Raw genomic sequence first — 27,972 nt, 5'->3', positions numbered from 1 at the left:
GTAGGCAATCCAAGTCGCGGTACGGCTGTTTTACGACAGTGAAGACAACAAGTCAAAATAACATTATAACGATAATTTTCAACTGTTGTTATTGTGTCACATCTATCTATGGTATCTTCACTTTTAAATGGAAGACACATAATAGTGTTAAATGTGATTTTAATTAAGAAAAATCACTTTTTAAACTGACCCGAGGTGTCCGCAACCTATAATACCAAAAGTAAAGTTCTCTCATTCGTTTATCGCCGTTCCAAAACTTTAAACATCCATTAAAATACATATATCAATTCATAAAGAATATATATGTGTAATTTTATTATAATCATTATAATATAATTCGCTATAAATTTAGTTTAATCATAAACGAGTAAGTGAAAAGTTGGAACTGTTATTACGAGAAAACGTCCCGCGACACAAGGGTCTGCGTTACGGTTAAGCCGGAGTATATATAAAAAGTGGCGCCCCCAATTTGACGTGTTTAGTACTCGCCAGCGCAGCGCTCCGCTTACACGCGTCCGCCTGTATTCTATCTTTGCGCAGTTCGTGCGATTTACTAAATTTACTTGCTCATTTCGTTATTAAATAATAATAAATAATTATGGCCGATACCGCAGTTGCTGCCGACGCTCCCGCCCCGGCGACGCCCGCGAAGAAGCCCAAGGCGTCCGCATCCGCAGGCGCTAAGAAGCCTAAGGCGAAGCCCACCCACCCTAAGACGTCCGAGATGGTTAACAGCGCCATCAAGGAGTTGAAGGAGAGGAGCGGTTCGTCCCTGCAGGCTATCAAGAAGTACATCGCCGCCCAGTACAAGGTCGACGCCGAGAAACTGGCCCCTTTCATCAGAAAATATCTGAAGAGCGCAGTCGAATCCGGCGCACTCATTCAGACCAAAGGCAAGGGCGCGTCCGGCTCGTTCAAACTGGAGTCGAAGTCATCATCGGCCGGCAAGAAGCCCGCCGCGGCCAAGAAATCTAGCGCTAAATCTTCAGCAGCCGCCAAGAAGCCCGCCGCAGCTAAGCCCGCTAAGGCGAAGAAGGCCGCCGCTTCCCCGGCCAAGCCTAAGGCCGCCACGAAGGACAAGAAGGCAGCCGCCGCCAAGAAGAAGCCCGCCGCTAAGAAACCCTCCACCCCCGCCAAGGGCAAGAGCGCCGCCGCGCCTAAGGCCAAGAAGACCGCGAAGCCGCCGACCAAGAAGCCTAAAGCTCCGAAGCCCAAGAAGGCAGCGGCCGCACCCAAAGCGAAGCCCGCCGCCAAGAAGGCTGCCTCGAAGAAGTAAGACTGCGACAGTTATTGTTGTCGTCGTAGAGGAGATGTCGATTGTCGTCGCTATAATATTCTTATACGACGACGCGTCGCCTCTTCTCGACTCACGTGATACGCCTGTGCGCGTTAAACGCACATCAAAAAGCCCTTTTCAGGGCTAACAAATGTATTCAAAGGTTCATATCGCCTCTGTTTCATTGCAATATAAGCACAATACACGAGTCGATCGATCAAACAATCAATCAAAATAAGATATAAAAATAAACGGACCAAATATTTTACGAATATATTTTTAGATACCGATAGATAGACGGATGGGTCACGTTACGTTAAATTAAATTAGATTTTATATATGAATTTACACGGTTATTAGAACGTGAATAAACATTATTTAAAAGTCTCAAGACTTCAAACAATAGTCATCTATCTACATACGTATTAAAAATTATAATATATTTATACTTAGTTGTTTGTAAATTGAATTTTCTATTCTCTCTAATTCGCGCTCTTGCAAGCGGGGCGGGGCGTTGATTGGTCGATCGGGCTCGTGTTATGTCGGCTCGTTGTATCCCCACTATCAGCGTACTCCGTGAACGTATAAAAGGATATACGTAGCGCTATGATATTTTTATTAAAGGCTGAGCAGCGTACGTTCGTGTGCTCACGTTTTGTGTGTGTGTTGATAAACTAAACTTTAATCCCTTTAAACATGTCTGGACGCGGTAAAGGTGGCAAGGTTAAGGGAAAGGCAAAGTCCCGTTCTAACCGTGCCGGACTCCAGTTTCCCGTCGGCCGTATCCACAGGCTTCTACGCAAGGGCAACTACGCCGAGCGCGTCGGTGCCGGTGCCCCGGTGTACCTAGCCGCCGTCATGGAGTACCTGGCCGCTGAGGTTCTCGAGTTGGCGGGCAACGCCGCTCGCGACAACAAGAAGACCAGGATCATCCCTAGACATCTCCAGCTGGCGATCCGTAACGACGAGGAGTTGAACAAGCTCCTCTCCGGCGTGACCATCGCCCAGGGTGGTGTGCTGCCTAACATTCAGGCCGTGCTCCTGCCCAAGAAGACCGAGAAGAAGGCTTAAGTGTCCACACTTCTCATCCGTGTACGTCTCTAGCGGTATCACCCGGCGATTGGTGAATGTTTGCATTCGTCTCTTGCGTATATTTTATCGCACGGGGCCTATGTTACATTCCCTCCCGAGTGACCGTTACAAAAGGCCCTTTTCAGGGCCACAATATGATTCTGTGATAACGTTATATAAGTTTCATGGCATAACTCGTACGTATATGATGTCATTCGATAGATCAATTATTTATTTATTTATTATGTACTGATACTAAATTCTAATGATTTCGAGAAGTATTAAAGAATATTACAAACTACAAATATGGGATATTAAACATACAACAATGTGTGTACATATATATGGCTCAGAGCTATTACTTGCTCATCTACAGCAGCAAAACGGCAGTTATAAACAAATGAGCTAATCCGCCTACACACAGTTTTAAAATGGACAATAACAGATCTAATTATATATAATATATATTTAAATGAGATCTGTTAACTAAATCATTAATATTCTTTTCATTACATTAATAGTAAATTCGTCAGTATTATTATAATATCAACACGCGCTCTCACTCCCCACCTTGCCAACCGACGATGCTAATGATGCACGAACGCTATTGGTCGAGATAACGCCGGCGTAACGCTCGATCTTTAGTCCCCTATTTCCCGTTCGCCGCGCCTAATATAAACAAAATATCAAAAATTTTTGTTCACATTACCAGTTCAACTCTCGTACTGTAAGCATCTAACTATATCACAATGCCACCCAAGACTAGCGGTAAGGCCGCCAAGAAATCCGGCAAGGCCCAGAAGAACATCTCCAAGTCTGACTCGAAGAAAAAGAAGAAGCATAAGCGCAAGGAGAGCTACGCCATCTACATCTACAAGGTGCTCAAGCAGGTCCACCCCGACACCGGTATCTCCAGCAAGGCCATGTCGATCATGAACTCGTTCGTGAACGACATCTTCGAGCGCATCGCCGCCGAGGCCTCCCGTCTCGCTCACTACAACAAGAGGTCCACCATCACCAGCAGGGAGGTGCAGACCTCCGTGAGGCTCTTGCTGCCCGGTGAGCTCGCCAAGCACGCCGTCAGTGAAGGCACAAAGGCCGTCACCAAGTACACCAGCTCCAAGTAAGCGTCCGTCGTTCCTCGTATGCGGTCCGTCTTCTCAATGCACATTTTAGTGTGATGGGTTTAGATAGTTCGTATTGCGACACGACGACACGCTTTGAGAGAGTGTGGTTTGTGCAACAACCAAAAAGGCCCTTTTCAGGGCCACAAATAAGTTCTGAATATAATATAGCAAGTTTCTAACCGTGCATACGGTGTCAATCGGTCGATTAAACATCACTATATCAATCAACACGCAAGTAAAAGCTTTTGTATGTAATCGACGGGCGCTTAAATATGAAAAACTAAACTATAGATAGACAGACATGCGCAACGTGAGGCAACAGTTGGGTTTAAATTATACAATAATAATAAAATAAGTTAGGAATTATTATTTAAGCTAAACTTTACTATGTGAAATAATGTTATCTAGCCTAACCTAACTAGCTGTCCTAAATCATAATCAAAAACGCTATAATATATATATATGAGAGTAAGAGTTTAGGTTCAAATTTGTTAATTTATTTAAATGTATTGTATTATATTTCAATAATATTACATATTATTAGTTTTACTCTAATCAGAAATCGTGTCTGTGAGAAAGGAAGAGGGGCGAGGGGGACGTGCCCTCTCGCTCACACGGACACTATCTCCGTCCCTTTCCGACGAGCGTATATATAAAAGCGCCTCGCGCCTAAAATTTTGTTTATTCCCTCTCGTGACTCGTTAACGTAACGTACACGCGTGTCGTAGTAAATTTTTCGCAATGGCCCGTACCAAGCAGACCGCTCGTAAATCCACCGGTGGTAAAGCGCCCCGTAAACAGCTCGCCACCAAGGCGGCCCGCAAGAGCGCGCCAGCCACCGGGGGCGTCAAGAAGCCCCATCGTTACAGGCCCGGCACCGTCGCCCTCCGTGAGATCCGTCGCTACCAGAAGAGCACTGAGCTTCTGATCCGCAAGCTGCCCTTCCAGCGTCTGGTGCGTGAGATCGCTCAGGACTTCAAGACCGACCTGCGGTTCCAGAGCTCCGCCGTCATGGCTCTCCAGGAGGCCAGCGAGGCTTACCTCGTCGGCCTCTTCGAGGACACCAACCTTTGCGCCATCCACGCCAAGCGTGTGACCATCATGCCCAAGGACATCCAGCTGGCTCGCAGGATCCGCGGTGAACGTGCCTAAACCACCACAATGCTGCACTAACACTGACACGGAGCTACATCACCGAACGCAGTCTGCGCGAACGCATGCCATTTTGTGTCCCGGACATGCGAACGTGACGCTTCTGTCATATATCAAAAGGCCCTTTTCAGGGCCACACATGATTCGAAAAGTTCACAATTGTTTCTTTGAACAAACGCCTGCTTAGATTATTCAATCGATCATCATCATTAGTCAAATATATTTAATTCGCACGTAGTTACAATAAATAAATTATATAACCACGAAATACACGCAAGTAAGTAAGATTATTTACTTATGAACTTATTACCCCTATATATTACTAGACGGGAAATTGAATTAATGTTAATATACATAATGATTCATTATTAATGATTTGCTTACTCGGTCGCGATAAATTCAAATACTTACAAATATATATATATATATATATATATATATATTAGAGGAGAAATACGAGAGAGAGATAGCGCTACGGGGCACTCTTCCACGATCCGGTCGCCGTTGTTATAGTAATATGAAGTAAGTAATAGTATATATATATGTATGATTTTAAATAAAGTATCATAGGTATGAACTTATTTTACTTTACATGTAGGTATTTATATGAAAAGTAAATCAAATAATAATGCTCCGATATCTCTAACCCCGTCCCCCGTCGCCCCGCAATGGGGTAAAGCGTATAAATATAGCGCGGGCCTGAGCCAAACGCCAGTTATTCCACTCGTGTCGACGCGCGCCGCAAGTCGTGTGTCGTGTGTTGAATTCCGTTCGAGAAGTCTAATCTCTCTCTACCACAAGTCGCAATGACCGGTCGCGGTAAGGGAGGTAAAGGTCTGGGGAAAGGAGGAGCCAAGCGCCACAGGAAGGTGCTCCGCGATAACATCCAGGGTATCACCAAGCCCGCCATCCGTCGTCTCGCCCGCAGAGGTGGCGTCAAGCGTATCTCCGGTCTGATCTACGAGGAGACCCGCGGTGTTCTCAAGGTGTTCCTCGAGAACGTGATCCGTGACGCGGTCACCTACACCGAGCACGCCAAGAGGAAGACCGTCACCGCCATGGACGTCGTCTACGCTCTGAAGCGTCAGGGCCGCACCCTCTACGGTTTCGGAGGTTAAGCGCGCCGGCCGGCCGGCCGGCCGCTGCACTGTCCGCCCGCCGAGACAGTGTCGTCGGTCCCCGCACCCCGCACCCCGCGTCCTCGGACGCAAATACAAAAAGGCCCTTTTCAGGGCCGCAAATAATTCTATGATACGATTACAATACAAACAAAGTTTCAGTGGCGACACAACACAGACGTATAAACAATCGATCTATCTAAGTAGGTACCTATACTGTACCTACCTACCTACCTACCTACCTAAGTCATTATATATTATATTATATTTATTTATTTATATGTACCTACGTATATTAAAAATAATGACTCACCCCGCACCGCAAGTCCAATTTTCTAACTTGCATGTGTAGCCAGCTCGCTCGTTCGTTCGCTCGCCGCGCCGCTTCGGTGGTACTGGTAGGTGTATGAAGTCAGCTCTCTGAAACAATTACAATAATTGTTTTACATAAGTACAAAGATAGATAAATAATATTACAAAATGGGGCTTCAAAATTTGCTCGTTGCGAGTTTGGTTTCAAACCACGGTACTAAGTATACCTACTTATTACATACATAAATATTTTGGTACACCTCATGTACCTACTTACTCGTATAAAATAACTTAACCAGTCTACATCGTGGTTGCGCTTTGCTCCTTATTCTATAGTAATAAGGTGTTCAAATGTGGCTTTGTTGTTGAATTTGCTTTTTTAATTTTTGCATGTGGTGTTTACCAGTAATTAGTTATACATTCAGCATGTTATTTAAGTTTGTATTGATGTACTTAAGCCTCAATGTAATAACTGTTGGTGAACCTTAAAATAAAATAAAATAAAATAAAATAAAAATAAAATAAAAATAGGCATAGATATAGATTCGATCGATTGAACGTAGTACCTACCTACACTACACTACACTTTTCGTTCGAAACTTCTCTATAATAATGTAATGTATGTTGGGGTAATTTATTCAGGTAGTAAGTGGAGCATCAATTTCATTTCATTTCATACATTCAGATACATATACATATATGTATACATATATCTCTCCCGTATCATACAGTATCTTCATCTTCTTATTTTTCCCGACTTCCCGACATACATACATTGCACTATTATCTTATTTATTTATCATTAGGTTAGGTATTTACCTACTCACGTTTTCCAAATCGAAAATCATGTCTTGCACTGCATCCATTTACATATTTTTCTCACACACGCACTCACTTATTATTACTTTCACCAATAGGTAATAACACCATAATATGTATAAATAAACAACAACAATCACATGCACTGTGATGTGATGTGATGTGACCTGTAACTAGGTGTACCGATCCGACCTGCCACCTACTTAAGATTGGGATGAACTGCCCAATCAGGTAAATGATTCGCATATAGTGCGCAAAACAAACAGACAGACAGGGACACCCACCATCACCGCACCCACTCTCACCTCACTTACGATAATATAATACGTTAAATTATTATAAATAAATACGATATACACGATACACTAAATAACCACCATGCCCTGCCCGCACCGCACGCTCCGCGAGTTTCGCGCTCTACCTGTATGATCCCCGTAGAAGATCGCTCGTTTATTTAAACTATAATACGAATTATAATAATATTCATTAATACGATATAGTAATGTATAATAGTACATAATTTATTAAACTTAATATAAAGTACCTATCCCGTTTTACATCGGTACCAGCAGAGAGCAAACTGAACTGAACGTAGGCAATCCAAGTCGCGGTACGGCTGTTTTACGACAGTGAAGACAACAAGTCAAAATAACATTATAACGATAATTTTCAACTGTTGTTATTGTGTCACATCTATCTATGGTATCTTCACTTTTAAATGGAAGACACATAATAGTGTTAAATGTGATTTTAATTAAGAAAAATCACTTTTTAAACTGACCCGAGGTGTCCGCAACCTATAATACCAAAAGTAAAGTTCTCTCATTCGTTTATCGCCGTTCCAAAACTTTAAACATCCATTAAAATACATATATCAATTCATAAAGAATATATATGTGTAATTTTATTATAATCATTATAATATAATTCGCTATAAATTTAGTTTAATCATAAACGAGTAAGTGAAAAGTTGGAACTGTTATTACGAGAAAACGTCCCGCGACACAAGGGTCTGCGTTACGGTTAAGCCGGAGTATATATAAAAAGTGGCGCCCCCAATTTGACGTGTTTAGTACTCGCCAGCGCAGCGCTCCGCTTACACGCGTCCGCCTGTATTCTATCTTTGCGCAGTTCGTGCGATTTACTAAATTTACTTGCTCATTTCGTTATTAAATAATAATAAATAATTATGGCCGATACCGCAGTTGCTGCCGACGCTCCCGCCCCGGCGACGCCCGCGAAGAAGCCCAAGGCGTCCGCATCCGCAGGCGCTAAGAAGCCTAAGGCGAAGCCCACCCACCCTAAGACGTCCGAGATGGTTAACAGCGCCATCAAGGAGTTGAAGGAGAGGAGCGGTTCGTCCCTGCAGGCTATCAAGAAGTACATCGCCGCCCAGTACAAGGTCGACGCCGAGAAACTGGCCCCTTTCATCAGAAAATATCTGAAGAGCGCAGTCGAATCCGGCGCACTCATTCAGACCAAAGGCAAGGGCGCGTCCGGCTCGTTCAAACTGGAGTCGAAGTCATCATCGGCCGGCAAGAAGCCCGCCGCGGCCAAGAAATCTAGCGCTAAATCTTCAGCAGCCGCCAAGAAGCCCGCCGCAGCTAAGCCCGCTAAGGCGAAGAAGGCCGCCGCTTCCCCGGCCAAGCCTAAGGCCGCCACGAAGGACAAGAAGGCAGCCGCCGCCAAGAAGAAGCCCGCCGCTAAGAAACCCTCCACCCCCGCCAAGGGCAAGAGCGCCGCCGCGCCTAAGGCCAAGAAGACCGCGAAGCCGCCGACCAAGAAGCCTAAAGCTCCGAAGCCCAAGAAGGCAGCGGCCGCACCCAAAGCGAAGCCCGCCGCCAAGAAGGCTGCCTCGAAGAAGTAAGACTGCGACAGTTATTGTTGTCGTCGTAGAGGAGATGTCGATTGTCGTCGCTATAATATTCTTATACGACGACGCGTCGCCTCTTCTCGACTCACGTGATACGCCTGTGCGCGTTAAACGCACATCAAAAAGCCCTTTTCAGGGCTAACAAATGTATTCAAAGGTTCATATCGCCTCTGTTTCATTGCAATATAAGCACAATACACGAGTCGATCGATCAAACAATCAATCAAAATAAGATATAAAAATAAACGGACCAAATATTTTACGAATATATTTTTAGATACCGATAGATAGACGGATGGGTCACGTTACGTTAAATTAAATTAGATTTTATATATGAATTTACACGGTTATTAGAACGTGAATAAACATTATTTAAAAGTCTCAAGACTTCAAACAATAGTCATCTATCTACATACGTATTAAAAATTATAATATATTTATACTTAGTTGTTTGTAAATTGAATTTTCTATTCTCTCTAATTCGCGCTCTTGCAAGCGGGGCGGGGCGTTGATTGGTCGATCGGGCTCGTGTTATGTCGGCTCGTTGTATCCCCACTATCAGCGTACTCCGTGAACGTATAAAAGGATATACGTAGCGCTATGATATTTTTATTAAAGGCTGAGCAGCGTACGTTCGTGTGCTCACGTTTTGTGTGTGTGTTGATAAACTAAACTTTAATCCCTTTAAACATGTCTGGACGCGGTAAAGGTGGCAAGGTTAAGGGAAAGGCAAAGTCCCGTTCTAACCGTGCCGGACTCCAGTTTCCCGTCGGCCGTATCCACAGGCTTCTACGCAAGGGCAACTACGCCGAGCGCGTCGGTGCCGGTGCCCCGGTGTACCTAGCCGCCGTCATGGAGTACCTGGCCGCTGAGGTTCTCGAGTTGGCGGGCAACGCCGCTCGCGACAACAAGAAGACCAGGATCATCCCTAGACATCTCCAGCTGGCGATCCGTAACGACGAGGAGTTGAACAAGCTCCTCTCCGGCGTGACCATCGCCCAGGGTGGTGTGCTGCCTAACATTCAGGCCGTGCTCCTGCCCAAGAAGACCGAGAAGAAGGCTTAAGTGTCCACACTTCTCATCCGTGTACGTCTCTAGCGGTATCACCCGGCGATTGGTGAATGTTTGCATTCGTCTCTTGCGTATATTTTATCGCACGGGGCCTATGTTACATTCCCTCCCGAGTGACCGTTACAAAAGGCCCTTTTCAGGGCCACAATATGATTCTGTGATAACGTTATATAAGTTTCATGGCATAACTCGTACGTATATGATGTCATTCGATAGATCAATTATTTATTTATTTATTATGTACTGATACTAAATTCTAATGATTTCGAGAAGTATTAAAGAATATTACAAACTACAAATATGGGATATTAAACATACAACAATGTGTGTACATATATATGGCTCAGAGCTATTACTTGCTCATCTACAGCAGCAAAACGGCAGTTATAAACAAATGAGCTAATCCGCCTACACACAGTTTTAAAATGGACAATAACAGATCTAATTATATATAATATATATTTAAATGAGATCTGTTAACTAAATCATTAATATTCTTTTCATTACATTAATAGTAAATTCGTCAGTATTATTATAATATCAACACGCGCTCTCACTCCCCACCTTGCCAACCGACGATGCTAATGATGCACGAACGCTATTGGTCGAGATAACGCCGGCGTAACGCTCGATCTTTAGTCCCCTATTTCCCGTTCGCCGCGCCTAATATAAACAAAATATCAAAAATTTTTGTTCACATTACCAGTTCAACTCTCGTACTGTAAGCATCTAACTATATCACAATGCCACCCAAGACTAGCGGTAAGGCCGCCAAGAAATCCGGCAAGGCCCAGAAGAACATCTCCAAGTCTGACTCGAAGAAAAAGAAGAAGCATAAGCGCAAGGAGAGCTACGCCATCTACATCTACAAGGTGCTCAAGCAGGTCCACCCCGACACCGGTATCTCCAGCAAGGCCATGTCGATCATGAACTCGTTCGTGAACGACATCTTCGAGCGCATCGCCGCCGAGGCCTCCCGTCTCGCTCACTACAACAAGAGGTCCACCATCACCAGCAGGGAGGTGCAGACCTCCGTGAGGCTCTTGCTGCCCGGTGAGCTCGCCAAGCACGCCGTCAGTGAAGGCACAAAGGCCGTCACCAAGTACACCAGCTCCAAGTAAGCGTCCGTCGTTCCTCGTATGCGGTCCGTCTTCTCAATGCACATTTTAGTGTGATGGGTTTAGATAGTTCGTATTGCGACACGACGACACGCTTTGAGAGAGTGTGGTTTGTGCAACAACCAAAAAGGCCCTTTTCAGGGCCACAAATAAGTTCTGAATATAATATAGCAAGTTTCTAACCGTGCATACGGTGTCAATCGGTCGATTAAACATCACTATATCAATCAACACGCAAGTAAAAGCTTTTGTATGTAATCGACGGGCGCTTAAATATGAAAAACTAAACTATAGATAGACAGACATGCGCAACGTGAGGCAACAGTTGGGTTTAAATTATACAATAATAATAAAATAAGTTAGGAATTATTATTTAAGCTAAACTTTACTATGTGAAATAATGTTATCTAGCCTAACCTAACTAGCTGTCCTAAATCATAATCAAAAACGCTATAATATATATATATGAGAGTAAGAGTTTAGGTTCAAATTTGTTAATTTATTTAAATGTATTGTATTATATTTCAATAATATTACATATTATTAGTTTTACTCTAATCAGAAATCGTGTCTGTGAGAAAGGAAGAGGGGCGAGGGGGACGTGCCCTCTCGCTCACACGGACACTATCTCCGTCCCTTTCCGACGAGCGTATATATAAAAGCGCCTCGCGCCTAAAATTTTGTTTATTCCCTCTCGTGACTCGTTAACGTAACGTACACGCGTGTCGTAGTAAATTTTTCGCAATGGCCCGTACCAAGCAGACCGCTCGTAAATCCACCGGTGGTAAAGCGCCCCGTAAACAGCTCGCCACCAAGGCGGCCCGCAAGAGCGCGCCAGCCACCGGGGGCGTCAAGAAGCCCCATCGTTACAGGCCCGGCACCGTCGCCCTCCGTGAGATCCGTCGCTACCAGAAGAGCACTGAGCTTCTGATCCGCAAGCTGCCCTTCCAGCGTCTGGTGCGTGAGATCGCTCAGGACTTCAAGACCGACCTGCGGTTCCAGAGCTCCGCCGTCATGGCTCTCCAGGAGGCCAGCGAGGCTTACCTCGTCGGCCTCTTCGAGGACACCAACCTTTGCGCCATCCACGCCAAGCGTGTGACCATCATGCCCAAGGACATCCAGCTGGCTCGCAGGATCCGCGGTGAACGTGCCTAAACCACCACAATGCTGCACTAACACTGACACGGAGCTACATCACCGAACGCAGTCTGCGCGAACGCATGCCATTTTGTGTCCCGGACATGCGAACGTGACGCTTCTGTCATATATCAAAAGGCCCTTTTCAGGGCCACACATGATTCGAAAAGTTCACAATTGTTTCTTTGAACAAACGCCTGCTTAGATTATTCAATCGATCATCATCATTAGTCAAATATATTTAATTCGCACGTAGTTACAATAAATAAATTATATAACCACGAAATACACGCAAGTAAGTAAGATTATTTACTTATGAACTTATTACCCCTATATATTACTAGACGGGAAATTGAATTAATGTTAATATACATAATGATTCATTATTAATGATTTGCTTACTCGGTCGCGATAAATTCAAATACTTACAAATATATATATATATATATATATATATATATTAGAGGAGAAATACGAGAGAGAGATAGCGCTACGGGGCACTCTTCCACGATCCGGTCGCCGTTGTTATAGTAATATGAAGTAAGTAATAGTATATATATATGTATGATTTTAAATAAAGTATCATAGGTATGAACTTATTTTACTTTACATGTAGGTATTTATATGAAAAGTAAATCAAATAATAATGCTCCGATATCTCTAACCCCGTCCCCCGTCGCCCCGCAATGGGGTAAAGCGTATAAATATAGCGCGGGCCTGAGCCAAACGCCAGTTATTCCACTCGTGTCGACGCGCGCCGCAAGTCGTGTGTCGTGTGTTGAATTCCGTTCGAGAAGTCTAATCTCTCTCTACCACAAGTCGCAATGACCGGTCGCGGTAAGGGAGGTAAAGGTCTGGGGAAAGGAGGAGCCAAGCGCCACAGGAAGGTGCTCCGCGATAACATCCAGGGTATCACCAAGCCCGCCATCCGTCGTCTCGCCCGCAGAGGTGGCGTCAAGCGTATCTCCGGTCTGATCTACGAGGAGACCCGCGGTGTTCTCAAGGTGTTCCTCGAGAACGTGATCCGTGACGCGGTCACCTACACCGAGCACGCCAAGAGGAAGACCGTCACCGCCATGGACGTCGTCTACGCTCTGAAGCGTCAGGGCCGCACCCTCTACGGTTTCGGAGGTTAAGCGCGCCGGCCGGCCGGCCGGCCGCTGCACTGTCCGCCCGCCGAGACAGTGTCGTCGGTCCCCGCACCCCGCACCCCGCGTCCTCGGACGCAAATACAAAAAGGCCCTTTTCAGGGCCGCAAATAATTCTATGATACGATTACAATACAAACAAAGTTTCAGTGGCGACACAACACAGACGTATAAACAATCGATCTATCTAAGTAGGTACCTATACTGTACCTACCTACCTACCTACCTACCTAAGTCATTATATATTATATTATATTTATTTATTTATATGTACCTACGTATATTAAAAATAATGACTCACCCCGCACCGCAAGTCCAATTTTCTAACTTGCATGTGTAGCCAGCTCGCTCGTTCGTTCGCTCGCCGCGCCGCTTCGGTGGTACTGGTAGGTGTATGAAGTCAGCTCTCTGAAACAATTACAATAATTGTTTTACATAAGTACAAAGATAGATAAATAATATTACAAAATGGGGCTTCAAAATTTGCTCGTTGCGAGTTTGGTTTCAAACCACGGTACTAAGTATACCTACTTATTACATACATAAATATTTTGGTACACCTCATGTACCTACTTACTCGTATAAAATAACTTAACCAGTCTACATCGTGGTTGCGCTTTGCTCCTTATTCTATAGTAATAAGGTGTTCAAATGTGGCTTTGTTGTTGAATTTGCTTTTTTAATTTTTGCATGTGGTGTTTACCAGTAATTAGTTATACATTCAGCATGTTATTTAAGTTTGTATTGATGTACTTAAGCCTCAATGTAATAACTGTTGGTGAACCTTAAAATAAAATAAAATAAAATAAAATAAAAATAAAATAAAAATAGGCATAGATATAGATTCGATCGATTGAACGTAGTACCTACCTACACTACACTACACTTTTCGTTCGAAACTTCTCTATAATAATGTAATGTATGTTGGGGTAATTTATTCAGGTAGTAAGTGGAGCATCAATTTCATTTCATTTCATACATTCAGATACATATACATATATGTATACATATATCTCTCCCGTATCATACAGTATCTTCATCTTCTTATTTTTCCCGACTTCCCGACATACATACATTGCACTATTATCTTATTTATTTATCATTAGGTTAGGTATTTACCTACTCACGTTTTCCAAATCGAAAATCATGTCTTGCACTGCATCCATTTACATATTTTTCTCACACACGCACTCACTTATTATTACTTTCACCAATAGGTAATAACACCATAATATGTATAAATAAACAACAACAATCACATGCACTGTGATGTGATGTGATGTGACCTGTAACTAGGTGTACCGATCCGACCTGCCACCTACTTAAGATTGGGATGAACTGCCCAATCAGGTAAATGATTCGCATATAGTGCGCAAAACAAACAGACAGACAGGGACACCCACCATCACCGCACCCACTCTCACCTCACTTACGATAATATAATACGTTAAATTATTATAAATAAATACGATATACACGATACACTAAATAACCACCATGCCCTGCCCGCACCGCACGCTCCGCGAGTTTCGCGCTCTACCTGTATGATCCCCGTAGAAGATCGCTCGTTTATTTAAACTATAATACGAATTATAATAATATTCATTAATACGATATAGTAATGTATAATAGTACATAATTTATTAAACTTAATATAAAGTACCTATCCCGTTTTACATCGGTACCAGCAGAGAGCAAACTGAACTGAACGTAGGCAATCCAAGTCGCGGTACGGCTGTTTTACGACAGTGAAGACAACAAGTCAAAATAACATTATAACGATAATTTTCAACTGTTGTTATTGTGTCACATCTATCTATGGTATCTTCACTTTTAAATGGAAGACACATAATAGTGTTAAATGTGATTTTAATTAAGAAAAATCACTTTTTAAACTGACCCGAGGTGTCCGCAACCTATAATACCAAAAGTAAAGTTCTCTCATTCGTTTATCGCCGTTCCAAAACTTTAAACATCCATTAAAATACATATATCAATTCATAAAGAATATATATGTGTAATTTTATTATAATCATTATAATATAATTCGCTATAAATTTAGTTTAATCATAAACGAGTAAGTGAAAAGTTGGAACTGTTATTACGAGAAAACGTCCCGCGACACAAGGGTCTGCGTTACGGTTAAGCCGGAGTATATATAAAAAGTGGCGCCCCCAATTTGACGTGTTTAGTACTCGCCAGCGCAGCGCTCCGCTTACACGCGTCCGCCTGTATTCTATCTTTGCGCAGTTCGTGCGATTTACTAAATTTACTTGCTCATTTCGTTATTAAATAATAATAAATAATTATGGCCGATACCGCAGTTGCTGCCGACGCTCCCGCCCCGGCGACGCCCGCGAAGAAGCCCAAGGCGTCCGCATCCGCAGGCGCTAAGAAGCCTAAGGCGAAGCCCACCCACCCTAAGACGTCCGAGATGGTTAACAGCGCCATCAAGGAGTTGAAGGAGAGGAGCGGTTCGTCCCTGCAGGCTATCAAGAAGTACATCGCCGCCCAGTACAAGGTCGACGCCGAGAAACTGGCCCCTTTCATCAGAAAATATCTGAAGAGCGCAGTCGAATCCGGCGCACTCATTCAGACCAAAGGCAAGGGCGCGTCCGGCTCGTTCAAACTGGAGTCGAAGTCATCATCGGCCGGCAAGAAGCCCGCCGCGGCCAAGAAATCTAGCGCTAAATCTTCAGCAGCCGCCAAGAAGCCCGCCGCAGCTAAGCCCGCTAAGGCGAAGAAGGCCGCCGCTTCCCCGGCCAAGCCTAAGGCCGCCACGAAGGACAAGAAGGCAGCCGCCGCCAAGAAGAAGCCCGCCGCTAAGAAACCCTCCACCCCCGCCAAGGGCAAGAGCGCCGCCGCGCCTAAGGCCAAGAAGACCGCGAAGCCGCCGACCAAGAAGCCTAAAGCTCCGAAGCCCAAGAAGGCAGCGGCCGCACCCAAAGCGAAGCCCGCCGCCAAGAAGGCTGCCTCGAAGAAGTAAGACTGCGACAGTTATTGTTGTCGTCGTAGAGGAGATGTCGATTGTCGTCGCTATAATATTCTTATACGACGACGCGTCGCCTCTTCTCGACTCACGTGATACGCCTGTGCGCGTTAAACGCACATCAAAAAGCCCTTTTCAGGGCTAACAAATGTATTCAAAGGTTCATATCGCCTCTGTTTCATTGCAATATAAGCACAATACACGAGTCGATCGATCAAACAATCAATCAAAATAAGATATAAAAATAAACGGACCAAATATTTTACGAATATATTTTTAGATACCGATAGATAGACGGATGGGTCACGTTACGTTAAATTAAATTAGATTTTATATATGAATTTACACGGTTATTAGAACGTGAATAAACATTATTTAAAAGTCTCAAGACTTCAAACAATAGTCATCTATCTACATACGTATTAAAAATTATAATATATTTATACTTAGTTGTTTGTAAATTGAATTTTCTATTCTCTCTAATTCGCGCTCTTGCAAGCGGGGCGGGGCGTTGATTGGTCGATCGGGCTCGTGTTATGTCGGCTCGTTGTATCCCCACTATCAGCGTACTCCGTGAACGTATAAAAGGATATACGTAGCGCTATGATATTTTTATTAAAGGCTGAGCAGCGTACGTTCGTGTGCTCACGTTTTGTGTGTGTGTTGATAAACTAAACTTTAATCCCTTTAAACATGTCTGGACGCGGTAAAGGTGGCAAGGTTAAGGGAAAGGCAAAGTCCCGTTCTAACCGTGCCGGACTCCAGTTTCCCGTCGGCCGTATCCACAGGCTTCTACGCAAGGGCAACTACGCCGAGCGCGTCGGTGCCGGTGCCCCGGTGTACCTAGCCGCCGTCATGGAGTACCTGGCCGCTGAGGTTCTCGAGTTGGCGGGCAACGCCGCTCGCGACAACAAGAAGACCAGGATCATCCCTAGACATCTCCAGCTGGCGATCCGTAACGACGAGGAGTTGAACAAGCTCCTCTCCGGCGTGACCATCGCCCAGGGTGGTGTGCTGCCTAACATTCAGGCCGTGCTCCTGCCCAAGAAGACCGAGAAGAAGGCTTAAGTGTCCACACTTCTCATCCGTGTACGTCTCTAGCGGTATCACCCGGCGATTGGTGAATGTTTGCATTCGTCTCTTGCGTATATTTTATCGCACGGGGCCTATGTTACATTCCCTCCCGAGTGACCGTTACAAAAGGCCCTTTTCAGGGCCACAATATGATTCTGTGATAACGTTATATAAGTTTCATGGCATAACTCGTACGTATATGATGTCATTCGATAGATCAATTATTTATTTATTTATTATGTACTGATACTAAATTCTAATGATTTCGAGAAGTATTAAAGAATATTACAAACTACAAATATGGGATATTAAACATACAACAATGTGTGTACATATATATGGCTCAGAGCTATTACTTGCTCATCTACAGCAGCAAAACGGCAGTTATAAACAAATGAGCTAATCCGCCTACACACAGTTTTAAAATGGACAATAACAGATCTAATTATATATAATATATATTTAAATGAGATCTGTTAACTAAATCATTAATATTCTTTTCATTACATTAATAGTAAATTCGTCAGTATTATTATAATATCAACACGCGCTCTCACTCCCCACCTTGCCAACCGACGATGCTAATGATGCACGAACGCTATTGGTCGAGATAACGCCGGCGTAACGCTCGATCTTTAGTCCCCTATTTCCCGTTCGCCGCGCCTAATATAAACAAAATATCAAAAATTTTTGTTCACATTACCAGTTCAACTCTCGTACTGTAAGCATCTAACTATATCACAATGCCACCCAAGACTAGCGGTAAGGCCGCCAAGAAATCCGGCAAGGCCCAGAAGAACATCTCCAAGTCTGACTCGAAGAAAAAGAAGAAGCATAAGCGCAAGGAGAGCTACGCCATCTACATCTACAAGGTGCTCAAGCAGGTCCACCCCGACACCGGTATCTCCAGCAAGGCCATGTCGATCATGAACTCGTTCGTGAACGACATCTTCGAGCGCATCGCCGCCGAGGCCTCCCGTCTATTAAAGAGACAGAGACTCATAAACAGTGCCACCTCTAGTGTTCGGTTGTCTACTGGGACAAAATAATAACCAAATCATTGATAACTCAGTGCCCTCCCTCCCTCCACCCTTTACATCATCCCCCCCGGTACAGGGTACTGGGGGCGAGCGAAAAGTCAACATGACAACACGTACGGAAGTAATGGACATGTTCGTGGACTCGTATTGTCCACACCTGCACGGGCAATGGCTCGAACACAAAAACAAATTAGCGGCAGCGGCCAGCGCCGCTGGCTTTACCGGTGCATCCGCGCCGGCTCCTAGCCAGCCCCCAGTAGCTTCGCAGGAGCGGCGGCCCCCGCAGCCGACAGTCAACAACTACGCGGACACCCCAGCGGCTCAAGGTAGGGTTACACCCACTCGCAATATAAACAGTCACTATTCACAGGACATGACAACATTAAAATCAGACAAATTTGACTTTCGAAGACGAGACTTAGAGGCGCGCCATCGTGGCAGCCATCGCTCTCGTTCACAATCACTGTCCCAACGCAGCGTTAGTGCATCCTCTCGCTCACATCCTTACAGATTAACCTCTCCCTCTCACGAGGAAGTGCGTACCCCCAGGTCTAGGTCGCGTTCCCCCCAAACTAACGAAATTTACAATATGATAATGAGCGCCAACCGTGGTAACGTGTCCAAATCAAATAGCGTCAGAGACAAGTTAAGTAATACAGACAGCGGGTCTGACGGAGAATTCTCCTCTATAAGATCAGACGAGGACTACGAACAGGCCAAAGCAAGAAAAAGTAGGAGGAGGAAGCCTTCAGTTAAGACTCCCCCCCCCCCCACCATTCAATCCCACCCAACTATACCGATTTCGCAGAACCCTTTTTCTCACCTACCTCAAGGTAAATGGCCTCAACCTCAACCAGGTCGTAATAATGACAATTCCCAAGCCAGCCGCCACGCGTCGCCAGCCCACATTCTTTCACAATCTCCAAACCACCGCTCGCAATTTACATCTCAGAACACCCAAGAGATGGAATTGGTATATGATGACGAGGACAACGACTCCATCGTTGAGGACGACGACTTTGACAATTACACAGAAGAGGATGAGGAAGAGGACCAGCCAAAACGGAAGCCCAGATCCCCCCCCTCTTTAGTAGTTTATGACCCTAACAGATGGGCCTCACTCTCCAAGCAGGCTAACATTAAAAAACTGGGTTTCCTAAGATCACATGTTGGCATATGTAAATATACTAAGGAATCCATTCTTTACATCGACACACAAACCCCAGAACAATATAGAGGCTGGCGCAAATTACTAAAGGACGGGTTCCATTCCCACCCTACTGGTAAACAGAGGAAATTGAGGGTGGTCATCCTTGGTTTACCAGTAAGCATCGAAACTGATGATATCAAGAACGACCTTATCAGCCAAGATCTCCCAGTTCTCGAAGTTTCCAGAATGCTAAAAGGCCCGAAAGACAAGCGCGAACCATTCAACGGTGTTAAAGTTGTACTAGACCTTACTAAAAAAGGGAAAAAAATATTCGACATTCAGCATGTATGTGGCCTCAGTGGGCTCAAAATCGAACCACCCAACAAGAGCAACAGAGTTGCTCAGTGCCAGAGATGCCAGAGATATGGCCACACCGCGAAATACTGTGAGATGCCGCCCAGGTGCGTCAAATGCCCTGGCAATCACCTCACGGTAAATTGTGACAGGCAACCTGATCCGGCAACGGGCAAATTTGTAACAACTTGTGTGTTATGCGGAGGGAACCACTCTGCTAACGCCTCAATTTGCCCGGCAGCCCCCCCTCTAAAAAATGTCAGACCCCGTCGCAGGAGGGGTAATAACAACAATCCCCGCACCCAACCGATACCCCTGTCAAACCAGCCTAACTTCAATCTCTCTCAGGAAGAGTCAGGAGTTACCAGGGACATCTTTCCAATCTTACCCACACCACGTAATATGCCCTCTCAAACTCAAACCCAGCCCCAACTTCAACCACCTCAACGAAAAATTTCAGAGAAATACAATGCAAGCAACGCATGGAGCAGAAATCCTCCCCACTCCCTAACCCAAACCTGGCAATCAAATACCTCTACTGCCAATCAACGCCAAGCATCAAACCCTCACCCCTACCCCTACCAAACAAACTCCTCCCCCCCCTCCTCCTCACACCTCAAAACTTCCCCGCCACCACCTACAGTGCCGCATCATCGGAAGTCGCAAATGCCCTCAACCAATCAAAGACGAACAGCAGTCGCTCCTCCGCAGCAGTCTCACCTTTCCCACATCCCACACCCATATGGCAACCCCGAAGCGGACCTACAGTTGGTGATGGATATGGCGAACGCATTAGACATAGATGAGGTCTGTTTACTGGCTTCGAAGATCAGGAACGCTAACTCCACAGCTCAGCAATTATTAGCCATGGCCCAGCATGCGAAACTACTATCAAATATTAAAAACCTATGTAAAAACAGCGTTAATGGATTGCACGCCCATTAGTAGAAATAAACCAAAATCATTAAACGTAGGCTTTTTTAACGTAAACGGAATTCATGGGAAAAAAGAAGAGCTAGCAGGGGCTATGAAATCACTCCAACTGGATATCCTCCTGGTACAGGAAACATTCCTAAAACCAACCCACAGAAGCCCCAAGATAGCCAATTACAAGATAATTAGAAATGACAGGCTGGGAATTGTTAAAGGCGGTACCCTAATATATTATAAAAAGGAGCTACACTGCTCGGTCATCCCCCCTCCAACCCTAACCAACTTAGAAATTTCTGCATGTAGATTAGCACTCACAGGCCATATGCCCATCACAATAGTCTCTGCATACCAGCCTGCATCCAAGAGTATCATCCTGCAGGACCTGGAGACCGTGTTTGGCATGGACGAGTCGGTCATAGTGGCCGGCGACTTCAATGCCAAGCACGTTCAATGGAACTGCAGGGTGAGCAACGGGAATGGCAGGCTGTTATGTCAGCTGCTCCTAAAATCCGACCCCCCGATTGACATATTATCTCCCCTCGAGCCTACTCACTATCCAGCACAGGACGATTTCCTGCCAGATATCTTGGACGTCGCACTTATGAAAAACGTGTCACTCAGAATGCGATCAATAGAGGTGGCTCACATCCTTAACTCCGACCACAGACCTGTCATCCTCAGGCTGGGCCCTCCCCCAACGGATCCAGACGCCACAAAGAAGGTGGTGAACTGGGCAAACGTGGGGGTGGAACTGGCCAAGGAGGACAGTCCACTTTTAAATTTATTAAATCCTGACCTATCATCAAAGGCCTCACTGGAGAAAGCAGTCGAGGACTTAACCAAGGGCTTTCAAGATGTTATAAATAGCTGTACCAGGACAGTCCCGGCTGATGATGATAGACGATGGCAGCTCCCCCCAGAGATAAATGACTTAATTAACAGAAAAAACTTTGTTCTAAAAAACTACGATCACTTTCCCTCCCGTGAGAGCAAAAATGAAATTAACCGGCTCCAAAGGCAAATAAAGGAAAAGTTAAAGGTGCACAGGGAGGACAAGTGGAACGACATGCTCGAAGAGATCAGGCCAGGTCACAAAGCCTATTGGCAACTGGCCAGGTCTCTCAAGGCTGACACGGTAGTGTTAATGCCCCCGCTTGTTCGCCCTGACTCCCACCTACCGGCTTTTACCGACACTGAAAAGGCCGAATGCCTAGCCCATAGCCTGGAGGATCAATGCTCTCCCGGCAAGGAACCCAACGATCCAGACCACATTCCCATAATAGAGGAGGAGGTGGAGGAGCTCTTAATAGATCCACCAGCAGATCCCCCACTCCAGCAGATCACTTTTGCAGAACTCAAACGAATAATAAATAAGCTAAAACCATTAAAAGCACCTGGAATTGACGGAATACCCAACAGATTTTATAAACTTCTCCCAGACCCACTAATCCATATCCTATTAAAAATCTATAATGCAGCTCTTGGCGGCTGCCACTTTCCGACAGCGTGGAAGGTGGCAGTCGTCATCGGCATCCCAAAGCCGGGGAAACCTAGTAATATTCCCACCAGTTATAGACCCATCAGCCTCCTCAACATAATGGGCAAAATTTACGAACGCTGTGTCCTCAATAGGATTCACCAATATACAGACGGAAATGACATTTTACAGGGGGAGCAGTTTGGGTTCAGGGCAAACCACTCTTGTGTTCATCAAGTCCATAGAATCACAGAGCACATCCTTCAACGGCTGACGGAGAGGAGGAGACCCATCCCAACGGGAGCAGTCTTCCTCGATGTGGCCAAGGCCTTCGACAAGGTATGGCACACCGGCTTGATTTACAAGTTGAATAAACTAGGTGTGCCAACACGTCTCATCCATATCATCAGAGACTTCTTAACCGGTCGAAGCTTTGGTTACAGAGTGGAGGGGTCCCTCTCTACCTATCACCCCGTGAAGGCAGGTGTGCCACAGGGTTCGGTTCTGTCGCCAACACTGTTCTCCCTGTACGTCAACGACATACCCAAAGTACAAGATGTCCAGTACGCATTATTTGCTGATGACACAGCGTTTTATGCCTCATCCCGCTCTCCAACCATACTCACCTCTCTCCTCCAGCGAGCGGCGGACTCCCTAGAGGACTGGTTCGACCGCTGGAGAATTGAGGTGAATCCTGAAAAAAGTGTCGCCATCCTCTTTACCAAAAAGGGGGGTGGTCTTCAACATACCCAACAAAACTATGATAAGATTAAACTTTTTAATAAATATATAACGTGGAGTGATCATGCCAAATATTTGGGGGTAACCCTGGATACGCGCCTAAACTTCCATAAGCATATAAAAATAGTAAGGGACAGGGCAGCATATATCATGGGCCGTTTGAATCCTCTCATTAAAGGTAACATGAGCATCAGGGCGAAGATCACGCTGTACAAAACCTGTATTAGACCCATCCTATCCTACGCCAGCGTGGTCTTCGCCCAATCATCCAAGCACAAACTAAAATCATTTCAAGTACTCCAGAACCGTTTCCTCAGAAGGGCAACTGGCGCGGCCTGGTATATTAGGAACGAAGACCTCCATCATGACTTGAACCTCCAATCAGTACAAAATTTTCTCCAATATGCCTCAAGGAGGTACTTCGACAAAGCCCCCCATCACTCTAATCCACTAATTGTTTCCACAGTTTCCTACACCCCTCGACAAAACACTAAAAGAGGTAGACGTAGACCAAAACACGTTCTCTCAGACCCTGACGACGATATAACGATCAGACTCAACGAAGACCCCCCCCGCAAAGAAACTTTCCCACCTGACTGCACACACAAAATAGAACTGACAAACCTGACAGACAATGACGCCATATCCGCAATAGCACATATCTTAAATATACAGAAACGACTCAAATCAAACCCGCGAGTGGGTGTACCCCTAACTTTTGTTCCGCAGGTCACCACGTCTCAACGAATGGCTGCAGGGGCGGTAGCTCAGGCTAACACTTAATGATGTCCATATCTACTGCTTCCGATCCTAATGTGTTATCATTTCGCTCTCCCCCGCTGTCTACAGACAAACCGACAACCTACTTACAATAAACATGACTAACCTAACATCACTGACCAGTAACTTACTAATACCCTCACAGGAGGCTAAGACCTGAGTCCCTTCAGGACGCAGGCAACTTTTCTATTCCCCCGGGATGTCCCTTCGGAACACCCCGGCGTCAAATTTATGGATATGATAGAGGCCCAATTTCTCTAAATTCCATCAAAATCCTCAAAAAAAAAAAAAAAAAAAATTTTTGTTCACATTACCAGTTCAACTCTCGTACTGTAAGCATCTAACTATATCACAATGCCACCCAAGACTAGCGGTAAGGCCGCCAAGAAATCCGGCAAGGCCCAGAAGAACATCTCCAAGTCTGACTCGAAGAAAAAGAAGAAGCATAAGCGCAAGGAGAGCTACGCCATCTACATCTACAAGGTGCTCAAGCAGGTCCACCCCGACACCGGTATCTCCAGCAAGGCCATGTCGATCATGAACTCGTTCGTGAACGACATCTTCGAGCGCATCGCCGCCGAGGCCTCCCGTCTCGCTCACTACAACAAGAGGTCCACCATCACCAGCAGGGAGGTGCAGACCTCCGTGAGGCTCTTGCTGCCCGGTGAGCTCGCCAAGCACGCCGTCAGTGAAGGCACAAAGGCCGTCACCAAGTACACCAGCTCCAAGTAAGCGTCCGTCGTTCCTCGTATGCGGTCCGTCTTCTCAATGCACATTTTAGTGTGATGGGTTTAGATAGTTCGTATTGCGACACGACGACACGCTTTGAGAGAGTGTGGTTTGTGCAACAACCAAAAAGGCCCTTTTCAGGGCCACAAATAAGTTCTGAATATAATATAGCAAGTTTCTAACCGTGCATACGGTGTCAATCGGTCGATTAAACATCACTATATCAATCAACACGCAAGTAAAAGCTTTTGTATGTAATCGACGGGCGCTTAAATATGAAAAACTAAACTATAGATAGACAGACATGCGCAACGTGAGGCAACAGTTGGGTTTAAATTATACAATAATAATAAAATAAGTTAGGAATTATTATTTAAGCTAAACTTTACTATGTGAAATAATGTTATCTAGCCTAACCTAACTAGCTGTCCTAAATCATAATCAAAAACGCTATAATATATATATATGAGAGTAAGAGTTTAGGTTCAAATTTGTTAATTTATTTAAATGTATTGTATTATATTTCAATAATATTACATATTATTAGTTTTACTCTAATCAGAAATCGTGTCTGTGAGAAAGGAAGAGGGGCGAGGGGGACGTGCCCTCTCGCTCACACGGACACTATCTCCGTCCCTTTCCGACGAGCGTATATATAAAAGCGCCTCGCGCCTAAAATTTTGTTTATTCCCTCTCGTGACTCGTTAACGTAACGTACACGCGTGTCGTAGTAAATTTTTCGCAATGGCCCGTACCAAGCAGACCGCTCGTAAATCCACCGGTGGTAAAGCGCCCCGTAAACAGCTCGCCACCAAGGCGGCCCGCAAGAGCGCGCCAGCCACCGGGGGCGTCAAGAAGCCCCATCGTTACAGGCCCGGCACCGTCGCCCTCCGTGAGATCCGTCGCTACCAGAAGAGCACTGAGCTTCTGATCCGCAAGCTGCCCTTCCAGCGTCTGGTGCGTGAGATCGCTCAGGACTTCAAGACCGACCTGCGGTTCCAGAGCTCCGCCGTCATGGCTCTCCAGGAGGCCAGCGAGGCTTACCTCGTCGGCCTCTTCGAGGACACCAACCTTTGCGCCATCCACGCCAAGCGTGTGACCATCATGCCCAAGGACATCCAGCTGGCTCGCAGGATCCGCGGTGAACGTGCCTAAACCACCACAATGCTGCACTAACACTGACACGGAGCTACATCACCGAACGCAGTCTGCGCGAACGCATGCCATTTTGTGTCCCGGACATGCGAACGTGACGCTTCTGTCATATATCAAAAGGCCCTTTTCAGGGCCACACATGATTCGAAAAGTTCACAATTGTTTCTTTGAACAAACGCCTGCTTAGATTATTCAATCGATCATCATCATTAGTCAAATATATTTAATTCGCACGTAGTTACAATAAATAAATTATATAACCACGAAATACACGCAAGTAAGTAAGATTATTTACTTATGAACTTATTACCCCTATATATTACTAGACGGGAAATTGAATTAATGTTAATATACATAATGATTCATTATTAATGATTTGCTTACTCGGTCGCGATAAATTCAAATACTTACAAATATATATATATATATATATATATATATATTAGAGGAGAAATACGAGAGAGAGATAGCGCTACGGGGCACTCTTCCACGATCCGGTCGCCGTTGTTATAGTAATATGAAGTAAGTAATAGTATATATATATGTATGATTTTAAATAAAGTATCATAGGTATGAACTTATTTTACTTTACATGTAGGTATTTATATGAAAAGTAAATCAAATAATAATGCTCCGATATCTCTAACCCCGTCCCCCGTCGCCCCGCAATGGGGTAAAGCGTATAAATATAGCGCGGGCCTGAGCCAAACGCCAGTTATTCCACTCGTGTCGACGCGCGCCGCAAGTCGTGTGTCGTGTGTTGAATTCCGTTCGAGAAGTCTAATCTCTCTCTACCACAAGTCGCAATGACCGGTCGCGGTAAGGGAGGTAAAGGTCTGGGGAAAGGAGGAGCCAAGCGCCACAGGAAGGTGCTCCGCGATAACATCCAGGGTATCACCAAGCCCGCCATCCGTCGTCTCGCCCGCAGAGGTGGCGTCAAGCGTATCTCCGGTCTGATCTACGAGGAGACCCGCGGTGTTCTCAAGGTGTTCCTCGAGAACGTGATCCGTGACGCGGTCACCTACACCGAGCACGCCAAGAGGAAGACCGTCACCGCCATGGACGTCGTCTACGCTCTGAAGCGTCAGGGCCGCACCCTCTACGGTTTCGGAGGTTAAGCGCGCCGGCCGGCCGGCCGGCCGCTGCACTGTCCGCCCGCCGAGACAGTGTCGTCGGTCCCCGCACCCCGCACCCCGCGTCCTCGGACGCAAATACAAAAAGGCCCTTTTCAGGGCCGCAAATAATTCTATGATACGATTACAATACAAACAAAGTTTCAGTGGCGACACAACACAGACGTATAAACAATCGATCTATCTAAGTAGGTACCTATACTGTACCTACCTACCTACCTACCTACCTAAGTCATTATATATTATATTATATTTATTTATTTATATGTACCTACGTATATTAAAAATAATGACTCACCCCGCACCGCAAGTCCAATTTTCTAACTTGCATGTGTAGCCAGCTCGCTCGTTCGTTCGCTCGCCGCGCCGCTTCGGTGGTACTGGTAGGTGTATGAAGTCAGCTCTCTGAAACAATTACAATAATTGTTTTACATAAGTACAAAGATAGATAAATAATATTACAAAATGGGGCTTCAAAATTTGCTCGTTGCGAGTTTGGTTTCAAACCACGGTACTAAGTATACCTACTTATTACATACATAAATATTTTGGTACACCTCATGTACCTACTTACTCGTATAAAATAACTTAACCAGTCTACATCGTGGTTGCGCTTTGCTCCTTATTCTATAGTAATAAGGTGTTCAAATGTGGCTTTGTTGTTGAATTTGCTTTTTTAATTTTTGCATGTGGTGTTTACCAGTAATTAGTTATACATTCAGCATGTTATTTAAGTTTGTATTGATGTACTTAAGCCTCAATGTAATAACTGTTGGTGAACCTTAAAATAAAATAAAATAAAATAAAATAAAAATAAAATAAAAATAGGCATAGATATAGATTCGATCGATTGAACGTAGTACCTACCTACACTACACTACACTTTTCGTTCGAAACTTCTCTATAATAATGTAATGTATGTTGGGGTAATTTATTCAGGTAGTAAGTGGAGCATCAATTTCATTTCATTTCATACATTCAGATACATATACATATATGTATACATATATCTCTCCCGTATCATACAGTATCTTCATCTTCTTATTTTTCCCGACTTCCCGACATACATACATTGCACTATTATCTTATTTATTTATCATTAGGTTAGGTATTTACCTACTCACGTTTTCCAAATCGAAAATCATGTCTTGCACTGCATCCATTTACATATTTTTCTCACACACGCACTCACTTA

General features: G+C 44.9%; 10 protein-coding genes across 10 annotated transcripts; all 10 read left to right on the top strand.

Annotated features, from left to right (window-relative positions):
• Positions 1–598: 598 nt before the first annotated feature.
• LOC134659724 (histone H1C-like) lies at positions 599–1,276 on the top strand. Its single transcript, XM_063515416.1, has one exon. The coding sequence runs from the start codon at positions 599–601 to the stop codon at positions 1,274–1,276; it is 678 nt and encodes a 225-aa protein (XP_063371486.1).
• Positions 1,277–1,972: 696 nt separating this feature from the next.
• LOC134659744 (histone H2A) lies at positions 1,973–2,347 on the top strand. The gene has a single exon (XM_063515435.1). It carries the CDS (start codon positions 1,973–1,975, stop codon positions 2,345–2,347), a length of 375 nt encoding a protein of 124 aa, XP_063371505.1.
• Positions 2,348–3,096: 749 nt separating this feature from the next.
• Positions 3,097–3,474, top strand: LOC134659734 (histone H2B). The gene has a single exon (XM_063515425.1). The coding sequence runs from the start codon at positions 3,097–3,099 to the stop codon at positions 3,472–3,474; it is 378 nt and encodes a 125-aa protein (XP_063371495.1).
• A 4,590-nt stretch (positions 3,475–8,064) lies between these two features.
• Positions 8,065–8,742, top strand: LOC134659722 (histone H1C-like). Its single transcript, XM_063515412.1, has one exon. The coding sequence runs from the start codon at positions 8,065–8,067 to the stop codon at positions 8,740–8,742; it is 678 nt and encodes a 225-aa protein (XP_063371482.1).
• A 696-nt stretch (positions 8,743–9,438) lies between these two features.
• LOC134659743 (histone H2A) lies at positions 9,439–9,813 on the top strand. Its single transcript, XM_063515434.1, has one exon. It carries the CDS (start codon positions 9,439–9,441, stop codon positions 9,811–9,813), a length of 375 nt encoding a protein of 124 aa, XP_063371504.1.
• Positions 9,814–10,562: 749 nt separating this feature from the next.
• On the top strand, positions 10,563–10,940 carry LOC134659733 (histone H2B). The gene has a single exon (XM_063515424.1). It carries the CDS (start codon positions 10,563–10,565, stop codon positions 10,938–10,940), a length of 378 nt encoding a protein of 125 aa, XP_063371494.1.
• Positions 10,941–11,681: 741 nt separating this feature from the next.
• Positions 11,682–12,695, top strand: LOC134659727 (histone H3-like; the record flags this gene model as incomplete). Its single annotated transcript, XM_063515419.1, has 2 exons — positions 11,682–12,091; positions 12,680–12,695. Coding segments are annotated over exons 1-2 (426 nt in total), but the record flags the coding sequence as incomplete, so codon positions are not given.
• Positions 12,696–15,530: 2,835 nt separating this feature from the next.
• LOC134659721 (histone H1C-like) lies at positions 15,531–16,208 on the top strand. Its single transcript, XM_063515411.1, has one exon. The coding sequence runs from the start codon at positions 15,531–15,533 to the stop codon at positions 16,206–16,208; it is 678 nt and encodes a 225-aa protein (XP_063371481.1).
• Positions 16,209–16,904: 696 nt separating this feature from the next.
• On the top strand, positions 16,905–17,279 carry LOC134659738 (histone H2A). Its single transcript, XM_063515430.1, has one exon. The coding sequence runs from the start codon at positions 16,905–16,907 to the stop codon at positions 17,277–17,279; it is 375 nt and encodes a 124-aa protein (XP_063371500.1).
• A 6,835-nt stretch (positions 17,280–24,114) lies between these two features.
• On the top strand, positions 24,115–24,492 carry LOC134659732 (histone H2B). The gene has a single exon (XM_063515423.1). It carries the CDS (start codon positions 24,115–24,117, stop codon positions 24,490–24,492), a length of 378 nt encoding a protein of 125 aa, XP_063371493.1.
• The last annotated feature ends 3,480 nt before the right edge of the window (positions 24,493–27,972 follow it).

The sequence above is a fragment of the Cydia amplana genome, chromosome 25 (genome assembly GCF_948474715.1).
Source record: "Cydia amplana chromosome 25, ilCydAmpl1.1, whole genome shotgun sequence".
Lineage (NCBI taxonomy): Eukaryota > Metazoa > Arthropoda > Insecta > Lepidoptera > Tortricidae > Cydia > Cydia amplana.
Note: the sequence above shows the minus strand (reverse complement) of the source record. Positions and strands in the feature narration are given on the sequence as shown.